General features: G+C 31.2%; 8 protein-coding genes across 8 annotated transcripts; 5 read left to right on the top strand and 3 right to left on the bottom strand.

The window, feature by feature from the left end:
• Nucleotides 1-39: 39 nt before the first annotated feature.
• cubi_00781 (uncharacterized protein) lies at nt 40-1998 on the top strand (the record flags this gene model as incomplete). The annotated part of the gene is made up of 1 exon (XM_029017794.1): nt 40-1998. The coding sequence occupies one exon, from the start codon at nt 40-42 to the stop codon at nt 1996-1998; it is 1959 nt and encodes a 652-aa protein (XP_028873238.1).
• A 181-nt stretch (nt 1999-2179) lies between these two features.
• On the bottom strand, nt 2180-3171 carry cubi_00782 (uncharacterized protein; the record flags this gene model as incomplete). The annotated part of the gene is made up of 2 exons (XM_029017795.1): nt 2180-2914; nt 2986-3171. The coding sequence occupies 2 exons, from the start codon at nt 3169-3171 to the stop codon at nt 2180-2182; spliced, it is 921 nt and encodes a 306-aa protein (XP_028873239.1).
• Nucleotides 3172-3589: 418 nt separating this feature from the next.
• On the bottom strand, nt 3590-4663 carry cubi_00783 (replication protein; the record flags this gene model as incomplete). The annotated part of the gene is made up of 1 exon (XM_029017796.1): nt 3590-4663. One exon carries the CDS (start codon nt 4661-4663, stop codon nt 3590-3592), a length of 1074 nt encoding a protein of 357 aa, XP_028873240.1.
• A 1089-nt stretch (nt 4664-5752) lies between these two features.
• Nucleotides 5753-7789, top strand: cubi_00784 (YjeQ GTPase; the record flags this gene model as incomplete). Its single annotated transcript, XM_029017797.1, has 1 exon — nt 5753-7789. The coding sequence occupies one exon, from the start codon at nt 5753-5755 to the stop codon at nt 7787-7789; it is 2037 nt and encodes a 678-aa protein (XP_028873241.1).
• A 234-nt stretch (nt 7790-8023) lies between these two features.
• cubi_00785 (uncharacterized protein) lies at nt 8024-8374 on the bottom strand (the record flags this gene model as incomplete). Its single annotated transcript, XM_029017798.1, has 1 exon — nt 8024-8374. The coding sequence occupies one exon, from the start codon at nt 8372-8374 to the stop codon at nt 8024-8026; it is 351 nt and encodes a 116-aa protein (XP_028873242.1).
• A 932-nt stretch (nt 8375-9306) lies between these two features.
• On the top strand, nt 9307-9899 carry cubi_00786 (uncharacterized protein; the record flags this gene model as incomplete). Its single annotated transcript, XM_029017799.1, has 2 exons — nt 9307-9510; nt 9612-9899. The coding sequence occupies 2 exons, from the start codon at nt 9307-9309 to the stop codon at nt 9897-9899; spliced, it is 492 nt and encodes a 163-aa protein (XP_028873243.1).
• A 466-nt stretch (nt 9900-10365) lies between these two features.
• cubi_00787 (uncharacterized protein) lies at nt 10366-12555 on the top strand (the record flags this gene model as incomplete). The annotated part of the gene is made up of 1 exon (XM_029017800.1): nt 10366-12555. One exon carries the CDS (start codon nt 10366-10368, stop codon nt 12553-12555), a length of 2190 nt encoding a protein of 729 aa, XP_028873244.1.
• Nucleotides 12556-12990: 435 nt separating this feature from the next.
• Nucleotides 12991-13509, top strand: cubi_00788 (20k cyclophilin; the record flags this gene model as incomplete). The annotated part of the gene is made up of 1 exon (XM_029017801.1): nt 12991-13509. The coding sequence occupies one exon, from the start codon at nt 12991-12993 to the stop codon at nt 13507-13509; it is 519 nt and encodes a 172-aa protein (XP_028873245.1).
• Between the last annotated feature and the right edge of the window lie 306 nt (nt 13510-13815).

Raw genomic sequence — 13815 nt, forward strand, 5'->3', positions numbered from 1 at the left:
TTATATAGGTCAGTAAAAAGATTCAGAAAGCATTACCACATGAAATGGTCAATTTTAATAAGTCATTCACTTTTCGTATTATCCCCATATTTGATTTTTATTTTCACAATTTACCTACCTTTATGTATAATTCTTCCTAAATTCTACTTTGAAACCGTTTTAATACGTACTTGGATTCTTTGGATACCTATAATTAAAGCCATTATTTCAGTTTACAATTCTTTATCTGGTGAATATTACCTTAAAAACACACAAATTAACAGAGTTATTTCAGTACTTGAAAAATATAACAATACTGACATAATTTTAGGCCTACTAGAAACTATTTCCTGTCGTATTGGAAGTAGATATAGAAGATCATCTTTAGCACGGAATTCAAATAGTTCTATAACACTATTAAATTCACAAAGTTCAATGGCAAAAGAAATTATACAAATTAAAATAATGCAATGTTGGCTTGACTACTTTAATTTATGGCTTATTTACTTTTTTCTACAAAATTACATCCTTGGAAACAGTATTAAGTACATTTCAAGCATTACAATCAGTTATTTCAAAGTAGTAAATATATTAATATTGAATATTATTGATAACTTTTCAAGTTCAAATTTGAAACTAGTCTTTTTTGCAAGTAAATATAAACCTGTATCTGTCTTAATACAGTTTCTTAGACCTATCTTCATGTTTCCGGCCAATATAATAAAGTATATTCTCATTTTAACTATTAACATGAACTGGAAATATTTACTCATTTCAGTTGTTGTTTTGAATATATTACTTCAGATAAAGTTCATTCAAGATCATGACAGCTGTTTTTCGATAATATTCAAAGACTCCAGGATTAATATTGGTATTGGCTCCAGTGGAAGTTGTCAGAGACTTGATGATAATGGTGATGATGGTGATGATGATGATTACGATGGTGATGATGATGATTATGGTGATGATAAAGATGATGAAAATGGAGATCGAAATGAGGATTATGAAAAATATGGTTACGAAGGCCAAGATGAAGAAGATTATTCCCAAGTAGACGGAATTAATGACGAAAATCACCATAGTAAATATCACATAATTAAAGGTTCCAAATCTTCTGGAAAAAATCTAATTATTTATGAATACCCATCACTTTCATTATTATTAAGGAACTATGTGATAGCGATAATTGACTGGATTTCAAATAATTTGTTTGGGATATCTCTATTCAGCCATGTGCATAACCAAAGTGAGACTTCTAATAGCTCCCCTAATTTACTTGCGAGTTTAAATCCCAAGAACATTACAAAGTCTCTTCCTTCCATTAGTAGTGAATTAGAAGAAACTAATTTAATCAGTAAAAGAAAGATTAAGAATAGATCCTCAATCAAACCAGAATTGCTACATAGTAACACAATGCCACATCTTTCCTTAAATTCTGGCAGTAGTAGTACTTGTGGTGCTGATAGTGTTTGTGGGGATAATGAGGGCGAGGAAAAGAATTCAGGCCAATTTAAAATAATGGCGAACTTGTTAGACAACAATGTGATTATTGGTTGGCTTCCAAGAAGCTGGAGAGCTTACTGTTTACTCATTGGAGAAAATATGATGAATAAGTCAAACAAATTCAAATACTGGATTCTGGTTGCAATTATTTTAATAGGCCAAGTCCCACAATGGATTATTTTGTTATTTCCCTCTTTTATAGTAAAATTTATTGGATGTATGGTTTTTGGATATATATATCCATTGATAATGAGCTTGAGAACAAGTAGCAATATTGGAAGTAGTTATTATCCTCTAAGCTCCAAAATTGGTGAAAAGTTACAAACCTGGGTCATCTATTTGATTGCATTTAATACTATGAACGAATTATTCTCCATAAATAAACGATATCTCTTGGGGATAATCTCTTGGATACCTTTCAAGATTCACATATATTACCTGATGATCCTTATTCTCCAGCTTACTTCCTCTATAATCCCAGTTCTTACAAAACAGGTTAAGTTTAAAACAAGCTAACTGTTTTTATTTAATCAGTTAGTTGTTCATTTCTCGGTCAGTAATTCCTCTCTTCTGTATAGAAAAAGGTAGTCTGTTAAGAATATAGAATAAATTAGTTAATTAAGAATTACTATTAGTTATTTTACATATACAATTTATTATTTTTTTTTGAAATTGTTATATATAAATGTTATTAAACTTACTTAATCTCTGGGATTTCTGAAGAAAGTTCAACTCTTAATTCTCTGTATGTTGTATTCATATCTTTACCTAAACAAGAAGATATCTTTTTTGATAAGAATATTCTCCAATTAACAGAATTTGACCAAATAAGGCCTAAACTTGGCTTTTGTTTGCTACCAATTCCACCCATTCCATAATTCCAGAGTATATGTGATTCATTAATCTCTGTTGTAGTTTGGTTAGTTACTATAAGCCAACAGTTATAGTCAACAGAAATCCTTTTGAATGCATTTGAAAATTGTATCAAGCTTGTAGAAGCTGAACTATTCTCTGAAAAGGAGACTTTTGAACGGTATATATTTGTTATAGAGTCAATGAAGATTGCATCAATTCTGTGATTTAAACAAATACCTGGTATAACCCTTTGTACAAAAATATGTAAATCTTCCAAAGTACTTATTTTGTAAACTTTAACATAATTCATTAATTTATTAGTCAAAGTATCCAAATGAATATCTTCATAGTCTTCCAATCCGTCTTTTGAATTTTCTCGCAAATACTCAAACTCCAATTTTGATTTGAGAATTTCAGAAAGTCTACCATTAGAAAAGACTCCATTTTCTGTATATATTACACAAACAATCCCAATATCATCTTTAAATTTTCCAAAGTTAGTAAAATCCACGTTCCTTAGCAACACTGAAGTTATTAATGTCAAACACCACTGAGTTTTGCCTGTTCCTGCTTCTCCCTATATAATAAAAAAAGAGAAATAACAGACAAGTTAATGGAATCAAAAAGGTGTATTTAGAAATCACTCACCGTAATCTCAAATAATATCCTTCTCGGAATACCTCCGTTAAATACCTTATCTACTGCATCTGACCCAGTTGATAATCTTGTATCATCCGTTAACATTTGTTCTGAACTTGAGATGATCTCTTCTGCTCCTCTTGATCTCCACCATGTTAATTCAAAACCTCCCACTTTCTCTGTTTTTTTTTTCATTGAATTCAAATCTTACTCTTTTTAGTAAGTTATTGATTTCTGCATCTTGCCAAAATATATACAGAAACTTTCCTTCTTAAAAGCTAATTCTTTTCTATTGAGCGCAAGAATGTGCTTGTTACTTTTTGGTAGAGGGGCTGGAAGATAACGAAATATAAATACAGTAAGTTCCCATAGGTAATGAAAATAATGAATAATTTTGAAATGATTTTAATTTCATATCTTCTCACTTATTAATGGTCTATTTGCATTTAGAGAAAAATAATCAAACAAAATATTGTCCGATATTTGTGTGTACTTGAGAATAACTTGGTACCCTGGCTTTCCTACATATTTACTTAAGGTAACTCATTTTTTTTCTCGGTCATATATAATTCAGACTGTGCGAAAGAATTCTCGTACTTTTTTGAGATAAATTCTAATACCCTGTTGCCCTCCAAGTGTGGGGGTTAGTCTGATAAACTTTTGCCTCACCAACCAAATTCTTGAGTTGATTTCTAATTTCTTCCTGTGTTACATGAACATCCCTTGTAATCAAGGAATCAAATATCCCATCTATAGTCATTTCTGGGCTACCTTCACTTGATGCCTGTTCTAATATTGAAGAAATGACTTCTCTCAACTTCAAAGGATTGTTTTGAATCGCAGCTCCGGAATTAAAATGATTAGATTTTGGTGCAATGGCTGAAACCACCTTTATTGGTGGTTTATTCATTGGGACATTTTGGTCATTACTATAGTTGCTTCCCCCGTAATTGTTAGAATTAACTCCATTGTTGTTATTGTTATTATTTCCAAATTGTCCACTTAAGTTAAACATTGAGGAAACAACATTCTGATTAGACTCCTTTACAGGATCTCCCGAATTCCCAAAATTCATAGATCCTTGCTTGTTAATCATTATGTTAGAGTTAGTAGCTTGTACTTTTCCAGAATCATTAGAACCTCCATATATACTTCTAACTATATAACTTGCAACATCAATATCATGTAATGAAATCTCATCCGTACATACCAATGGACGCACTACAAAAGCTCTTACTGAAGGCTCCGATACCATTAAAGTCAATTCTCCAAAAATTTTCACAAAGCATCCTTCGTGTATAGAATTGACCAGATCCTGTTTATACTTTGTCCCAGTGTTATCTACCAACCAGTCAATTAGAATTAATCCTGAACCATCATCTAAATAAAAGCGTAATCTTTGTGGGTAATCATCTTGCTCAACATTTCTAACAAATCCTACCAGCTTAAATAAGTTAATATCTTTATCAAAAAGCTGAAATCTGCTTTGAGTTACAAAATTACTATATGATCGAAGAATCATACCAACTTTTAATGGTGCCAGCTTCTGCTCACCACCTGTATTTTGTTTTCTTTCATTATTATGTTGCAAAGAATTGTCATTCCCATCAATCATAAATCCTCCAGATTCATTCATATCTTCCATCTCAAATCCTCCAAAAGGTTTATTATTACCACTAAAATTCATGATAAAATTTTACGTTTTAGTTAATAAAATTGAATATTATATAGTTTTAATGTTACTCTAATAATAAATCTCTTTAAATTTGTTTTCAAAACTTTTCTAGTTCTTTATTGATCTCTTAGTCCGAGTAATGTGTTAAAATGTTAGTCACCAAGGCATCAAAATCTGTAAAAATTTACCAATCTTTATAACTTCTACTGTATTTTGTTTTCCCTCTTTATTTACTCTTATTACTCTGTAAAAAATTTCCCGAAAATGAGGGGTAAATTATTAAATTTATTTTTTGGCACCAATGATCATTTAATAAAAGAAAAACTATTATTTTGCTTTATTGCTGCTCAAACCACACAAATCTCACTTTTTTTTGTGTTCAAATGAAAAAAAAAAATTCTCCTTTACTTTCTCCCACTTCATTTACCCGCTCCTCCTCAAAACTCTCTATCCCACCTACTCTGCTGAATTTTTTGAAAAAAATATTTATCAGTATGCATGCAAAGTTGTCCACATTAATTTATCTGAAACGCTTTTTCTTTGATAAAATTTTAAACCCTGGTTTTTAAAAAAAAATTTTCTGCTATAGAGAAACTATATGTACATATAATATATGTTATACAATCACTCATAATTTATAAACAACCACTTTAGTTTTACTCATCTTAATTGTTTATTATATATGCATGGAAACTTATAATTTGGAAAATTTACATTTGCAAATATTCATGTAATGCAAGTAATTACGTACCGGTATTGTATTATATTGCATGTAAAACAAATCAATGTAGAAATATCAGAAAAAAAATCAGGCACTTAAAAAAAAAAGAATATATACTTAAGATAAGTTTTTAAGTTAATTTAGAAAAGCTTTGAAAATGAATTGTTAAAAAAGTAGTTTTTTTATTTCGAAATTTTTCTAAATATTAATACTGAGTTGGCGGCACTTTTGTATAATAAATGTCAATTTGACAAGTGGAGTAATATATTAAAGAAAATATCCACCCTTATTCATAAGTTAAAAAAAACTTAGAAAAAGAAGAATAAGGAGCTTCGCATATTTTGGAATAGCAGTAAAGAGATTATATTAAAAAAGTAAACATGGGAGGTGGTGGAAAAAAGTTCAATTCAAGAAAGAAAGGAATAAATCAGGGCCAACTAGGTAAGGCAATATGGAACTCTTCTCAAAAAAAATTCGAAGGTGTATCTAATGATAAAGAACACTTATTAGATGTTATTTGTGACAACTATAATAAAATGAATAACAAAAGTATCGTAGAAATGTCAGATTTAGATGAATACCTGTCAACTTCTCTTAGAGCACAAGAAAATTTTGAAGGAGAAAAAGTAATAAAGATAATATCCTCACATGAAATGAATACATCCAGTAGAAATTTGGTTTTAAAAAAGGAGAAAGTGTTTGATGGAAAAGTAATTAATCTACCAATACCGAGACGTCCACTAATATTAGTAGGTCCAAATTGCAAAACTAGAAAGGCACCAAATATGGAATATTTGGAGAACTTAGAAAAAGAAGCATTTTTAACATGGAGAAAGTCTATAGCAGAAGAAGAGGAATCAACCGGGTTATTTGTGACTCCATTTGAAAAGAATTTAGAATTTTGGAGACAATTATGGAGAACAATTGAGAGAAGTCACGTAATCGTTGAGATTATTGATAGTAGAGATCCTCTGTTTTTCAGAAATATTGATTTAGAAAAATATATTAATGAAATAGACCCCTTAAAAAAAGTTGTTTTACTTTTCAACAAAGCCGATTTTCTTAATTTGGAACTGAGAAAGCAATGGATTTTATATTTCAAAAACAATGCTCCAAACCTGAAAGTTTACTTTTTTTCTGCATTAAATGAAATAAATAAAAGGGATAATCTTGGTGCCTACATAAATGAAGATTTCAATCTAAAAAACATTAATGATTTTGATGTGCTTTCAACTCACCAATTAATGTATAAGCTCTATGAATTAGCTTCTGAAGTTTACGAAGCTTCCAAACAAAGATACCTAAATAAAAAAGAAGAATCTGAAGAAATAAATGAAATTACCACTGATCATAGCGATGGCATTAAAGACGATAAAAATATTGAGAGTTTCAAAAAGGTTGATGGTGATCAAGTAGATATTCAAGAGAGTGAAGATGATGTAGGTTATGAGGACGAGGAAGATGGGGAAGAAGAGGATGAATATGAGGAAGAAGAGGATGAGTATGAGGAAGAAGAGGATGAGTATGAGGAAGAAGAGGATGAATATGAAGAAGAGGATCCGAATATTTCTAATAGTGGTTTAAAGAATAAAACCGAGGCAAAGAGTGATTCAGAAGTTTTCAATTTTGCAGTATTGGACCCACTTAACCCAGGAGAATTGACAATAGGTATGGTTGGGTTCCCAAATGTCGGAAAATCATCGATTGTTAATGCTCTTTTTGGAAGCCAGAAGTCCTCAATAAGTAGAACCCCTGGTAAAACTAAGCATCTCCAGACCCTTCGACTAAAGCTTCCACATTTAAATAATAAAGAGGAAAAGGATCAAGGTTTCATTACTTTATGTGATTGCCCAGGTTTAGTTATGCCTTCATTTACAAGCACAAAGGAGCATCTTTTAATAAATGGAGTTATTCCAATTGACCATTTTAAAGGTAGTTTCCTGGATACAATTCAATTAATTGGAGAAAGAATTTCTGCACAACTTTATCAGACTTATTTTGACAGAATCAGCTACCAAGTACCAAAAACATTTGATTCTACTCAATTCCTAAACAAACTATGTGAAACTAGGCATCTGTTTCAACAAGGAAAAGGAGCAGTTCCCGACTGGAGCAAAGCTGGTAGAATGATTCTGGGAGATTATTGGTCTGGAAAATTGTTATACTGTCACATGCCACCTAACGTCAAGAGTACTGTAAGCTCAGATTTTAATAAACTAGCTGAGCCAATTAACCAAATTAATATAAACGATGATAATAATGATGAAGACTCTGAAGACGACATTATTATACTAAAATCATCCATTGCAAATAACAATACAACTAATTCACCTGATACAGAGAAGAGAAAAACTAAAAGACAGATAAGAATGGAAAATAAGAAGTTAATTAAGGGAAGAACTGTATGTTACTCGTAACGTGCCTTCCTAGATATCTTCGAAAATGGGAAACGGGATTTAATCGCAACTAGGCCAAATATTAAATAATGTGTTGGGTATTCAAGGAAAAAAGAGTATAAATATATTAAGATAGACAAAACTATTTCTTACTTTAATTTGATAGATTCGAATTTTAATATATGTTAATCAATTAATAGATAAAAAAAGGATAAAAACATGAATATAGTAACCTAGTAATTTCTACTAAGATAGCTATGCTGAGCTTGAGATGACTACACCCTCATTGTTGTTGCTCGTAAAGTAATTATATCCGCTTTCTTGACTACCTTGTGCACTAGCTGCTTTTTTAGCAGCTGATTTTGCTCTATAAGATCTATAAATAAGAGCTGCAATGAGAATTGCCAAAAAGTTAGCCCCTGCTATCAATGAAGCTAATGTTGAGTCGGAATAATCCTCTGATCCTACTGCAATTCCTTCTATAATTAATGTAGACCTCAGCATTAAAATTCCCATCACTATAAAGAAAACTGCTCCAAAAGGAGAAACAATAATTATTAACTTCGCATAAATATCCAAAATCTGTAATATCAATGAATCCTCCATTTCAGTTCCTTGAGACTCGACCAAAATTGTACTTATTTATTTAGTTCTCAATAATTTTTGCCTCAGATACACACCTACGGATACACACCAGTTCTGGTCTTATATCTTTGTTTATTTTCTGTCCTTAATATTCCCAAAAAAGAAAACTGCTATATACCGTCTTTTCTAAATTTCCTCTAATAACCACTAATTATTTTTTTCCATTAATAAAAACGTTTTGTAGGTGTTTTAGCGGCAACTGTGCTTTATTGCTTAGGTGGTGGCGGCAAAAGCGCTTTTGGCGGCATCGTAATAGACAAAATTCCGAGGATGAAAAAATTATAACCTAATTGCCCGCCCCAAATGTAAAAAATATTAATTAGAGTAAAGGGGGGGATAATAGTCGAATATAAATGATAAAGAAGTGTGGGGGAAGATGCAAATATGAAATTTGTTTAACTCAACCAATTTTTAAGTGCTTTAATCTTCTAGAATCAACTTTTTATTTTTACTCTTGTAGAAATTCTTTGACTAAAACAAGTAAAAACCATTTTAAAATATTTCTATTATATTAAAGTTTCAATTATTTTTAGTATGAATATTTGCATGCAAAATACCAGGAGGATAAACTTATCATATACTGCCTGTTTTTCCTTATTCCTGAATTCTTTATATTTTTGTAATTTTCCTTATTAATTGAGAATTTGTCTGCACAGTTATACTTTATTAGTCTAGTTTGATATTATATTCGGCAATTAATTGATTAGTTGAATTTGAGATTTAATCCATTCTTAATCTAATTATTTTCATTTTTTCGAGCTAATATTAATTGGTTAAATCTATCTTTAATTAATTAATTAAATTTTATTATTTAAAATTAATTTCAAACTGTATATGACTGTTTGATTCTCTGTTTTATATATAGCTTGGATCTTTAGAATACAAGTTAAAAAATGGATGAATCATCAATTCACCTGCCTGTAATAAATGTATGGAATAAACAAATGGAAAAAATCAAACTTTTTATAAAACAAAATATTAACTTAGAATTTGATGATTTAGAAGGAAAATTCCTTGTTTTACAGAAAGAAATGACAGATGAAATTAAAGGAATACTCTTTGCAAATTATAAAAACTTGGATCTTACTCACCAAAAGGTAAGTGTATAAATAATTTAACAGAATAAAATCTTTACAAATTTTATCTTAAACTGCTCCTATTCTGTACATATGATTTATTTAATCATTTTTTCTTTTAGGAGTGCCCAAAAATGAATAGACTAGTGAGTGAAAACAAATTACTTCTTAATCAACTTAAAGAAATTGGTAAGGAATTAATAATAAAAAGTGAGCAAATTCAAGAAAAAAACGCGATGATAGACACGTGTCAGAAAGAAATTAGGAAGCTTGAGTTGGAACGGACTGTTAACAGAATCCAAGAAAATATGGATAAAGATCAAAACTTGGAACTTGTTACCAGATTAGAAAATCAAGTCTTCACACTAAACCAAAAATTAAACATTATTAAGGATGCAATTAACAATTAATACTTAATAGAAATACAATAATGACTATTTCTAAGCTTCCCTCATCTTTTGCCTATAAATTGTCAGTCCCTACTCATGTATTGTATATGCCTTTAAACTACTGACTTTCAAACATAATCGTCTTTTCCATAATCTTAAACTAGCAAAAAAAGTTCTAATAAGTTACATAATTTCTTGCAACAATAAATAAACAACCATTTCACTAGTAAATACCAAATAAACTTCTCCATTAATCTCCTCAATTTAATTATTTACTCTCATTTGGCGCCAACATGGCCCATGCAGTGATGATGAGGAGAAAAAAAACGGGAAAACTGAATAGTAAAATTTAAGTAAAAAAAATTGTTAATGGAATTAAAACCTTTCATGATAAAGCCAAGTAAATAGATAAAAGTCTTGCAAATTATAAAATACAGCTGAAATACTTTACTCGTTTGAATCAAACTAGTAAATTCTTAAATTAGAGATGATTAATAGTTTATATGGAGTAATCAACACAGGTGTTTTTATATTAAAGGGAGGTAGAAATTCAGAAGCTGGATTAGAAGATATCCACAAAAATCGAATTAAAAATGAGATAGAACAGCTTAAGTTAAACCAATGTAAATTGGAAAAATGTAGGGACACTGTCACCTTTGAAAATAACCGTTATCATTCACAATATTGTCATTTTCATGTTAATAATGTAACTATGTATGATAAGGAGCATAGAAAAAATTATGTTTTACTTGATATTTCAATTATGATGGAAGATGTGGATACTTTTCTAAACAATGAAATTCCAATACAAATAATATTATATAAAGACTTTCCATTTAGCCCTCCAGATATCACATTTCCAAGTACATTTTGTTTTCCAAGTCTAAGTGATGGACGTAGTTTCACTGCAGAAATCCTCCATGAATGGTCCCCAAGTATTACTTTATTAAGTATTGTTGAATCTACTGTAAAGTTTTTAAAAAGCTATAGTACTCACATTGCAGTGGTAGGTCCTTCTGATATGTTTATAGGAAGCTATAGAAATCCCATATCATTTAATTACCAATGCTATAACTCTCTGGTCTATCCAATTCTGGGTACCAAAATCATTTTTGAAGATGATGTCTTTGAACATGTTTTTGAAAATAACTCCTTAAAAAGTGGAAATGTTATATCCCAAAGAGGAAAAAATTTGGTTTCATCACTCATACCAATTCCTTTAAATACTAGAGGACTTAGAAGAGAAACCATGAATTGGAGAATTGAAAAACCATGTATTAATATTGACTTTGTATTTAACAATACAAATGTAACGTTATTTGATTCTACCATGCTGGTTTTAGAAGTTTGCCAAAAAAGCCAACAAAATGGGTTCTTCCAAACTAAGAATCCTTCAAAAACCTCCTCATCTTCGGACGAAATTATATCTGACTCTACTCTACAAGGTAATGTAGCATATTGGTTGCACTTACCTGCTATAAGCCACATTATTGATTGTAACGGTAAACTCATTTTTGGAAACCAGGGCACTCTTCCAGAATATATAACAGATAAATTAAGTAAACTTGAATATTTAGAATGCCTAATTTTGGTTCTGGGATACGATTTTCTTTTCGAGAGATCTCCTGTTTCGTTTTATCAAAATGAAGAATTAATCCAAGCTCCTAAGGACTCAACTAGACCTATAATTATAGAACTAAGGTTTCACACTACCAAAGCTAATCATGAAAGCTCTTGTTGTCATTCTTTTGCTACAAATCTGAGAGAAAAAGTTCTCAAATTGGATTCCAATTTTCCACAAAACTGCCATAATCCAAAATGGAACTCTTACTTTGAATTTGACTGCCTTTTCAACCTAAATAAGAAATACCAAGAAGCTATTGTTGGAAACCACATTTATCTTTCCTCGGAAATTATCCAAAGATGGGTTGTAATATGCTCAAAGCTTATTGAGCAATCCTCCTTCCTTTCAGAAACTGATGAGAAATACGTCCAAGAATCTTCTTCACTGGTTAAACAGATGCAGGACATACTGATTAGTCCAGTTGTCAAACATATTCTAAACTCTGAAACGGGAAAGCTAAGCAAGGTCAGTAGTATAGATGAAGACTCTCAAAATGACTCCTTCTACAACCGTCTTGAAGAATATTCCCCTAAGAACGCTTCCAACAACGAAACATCTCAGCCAGAATCTCAAACAATCGAAATCCCACACATGCAGGATGTCCTAGAAAAACAAGTTCTCCATCCTATTCGGGAAATCAAACCCATTCAAAATGTTCAGTTTAAAGAAACCCCACACATTCAAGAAATTCCTCCTATTCAAGAAATTTCACCCATTCAGGAGATCTCATATGTCCAGGAAACTTCTCCAGCACAAGAAATCCCACTCATCCAAGAAACTCCTCCTTCACAAGAAATTTCGCATATTCAAGGGATCTCTCCTATTCCAGAATTTCCACCCATCCAAGAAATTTCTCCAATCCAAGAAACTTCACCCATCGAAGAATTTTCCTCAGCCCATACTCAATTAATTAACCTCAATATTTCTTCGGATGCTGAAGATGATGACCATATTGATGAAGCTATCAATAAATACGATGAAATATCAAAACCATCCGATTATTATAGACACAACATTCAATTGCCTAATAACGACTCCCTACTAAGTGAATAACCAACTCCATAGATCCAAACCATCCCCATTCTAGTCAAAATTATATCAGTATATACTTATTCATTGTCTGTGGCTTTGAATAAAATGCTTTCAAATCCACTAAGTTTTAACTACAATCTCATTTAAAATCCCACAAACATGCAAACAAAAATACAAATAAAATGCCGCCCATGGCGCCTATGTGCCGCCAAACTACGTATAGTGAGGGGTAGAACCTTATACATTTCTAAGTTTGAATTAATGAAAAACTAAACTGCATTAAAGATGGAGGTAGTAGTGGTAGAGCAATACTATTACAAATTGTACTAGTAGAAACAAATACATAATCAAAAATGTCTCATTATAATTTTTAGTTATTCTATTATTTATAAAAACTAGTTTTTGTCAAATTTTGAGTTTCAGACAATTTCTTTTTTTTTTTTAATTTGATCAAGAATGCCAAATCCAGTTGTATACTTCGATATCTCAATCGGCCAAGCTCCAGCCGGTCGCATCACTATGGAGTTGTTCGCAGATAAAGTACCTATCACAGCTGAAAATTTTAGAGCACTCTGTACCGGTGAAAAGGGTATGGGTCAATCAGGAAAGCCTCTCTGTTATACTGGGTCATCCTTCCATCGTATCATTCCCCAATTTATGATCCAAGGCGGTGATTTTACCCGTGGTGATGGTACTGGTGGTGAGTCAATCTATGGTTCTAAATTCAGAGATGAGAACTTCACTTACCCACATGATTCACCATTCCTTCTTTCAATGGCTAATGCAGGTCCAAACACCAATGGATCTCAATTTTTCATCACCACTGTTAAATGCCCATGGTTAGACGGAAAGCACGTTGTATTTGGCAAAGTTTTGGAAGGTACGGAAGTAGTCAAAAATATCGAGAGATGTGGATCTCAAAATGGGAAACCAACCAAGTCTGTATGTATCACTGCTTCCGGTGTCCTTTCTTAAGTAACTAAGCATTTGAATGTTCTATTTCTGTCTCAAGAAGATTTGTGAATTTTAGAACACTTAAGTCTTAATTCATTGGTTTCACTTTCATCTTCTGATTTCTTTTCGAATCGCCACTGTCTCCCTGCTAAGTTGTAAGGATTTCTCCGTCCCATATTTCATTCTATTCCTCTGGTAAAACCCGTAAAGAACTATATAGGAAAGTATCTTTTCTCAATTTGTTAACCCTTAGTTACTTGCTCCTTTTTAGGCTTAAATCATTGCATAGACCTTGTTTGTTTCCATGAGTAATTAGGAACTATTAGT

This window comes from Cryptosporidium ubiquitum (genome assembly GCF_001865345.1).
Source record: "Cryptosporidium ubiquitum isolate 39726 chromosome Unknown contig_26, whole genome shotgun sequence".
In the NCBI taxonomy this organism is placed as follows: Eukaryota; Apicomplexa; class Conoidasida; order Eucoccidiorida; family Cryptosporidiidae; genus Cryptosporidium; species Cryptosporidium ubiquitum.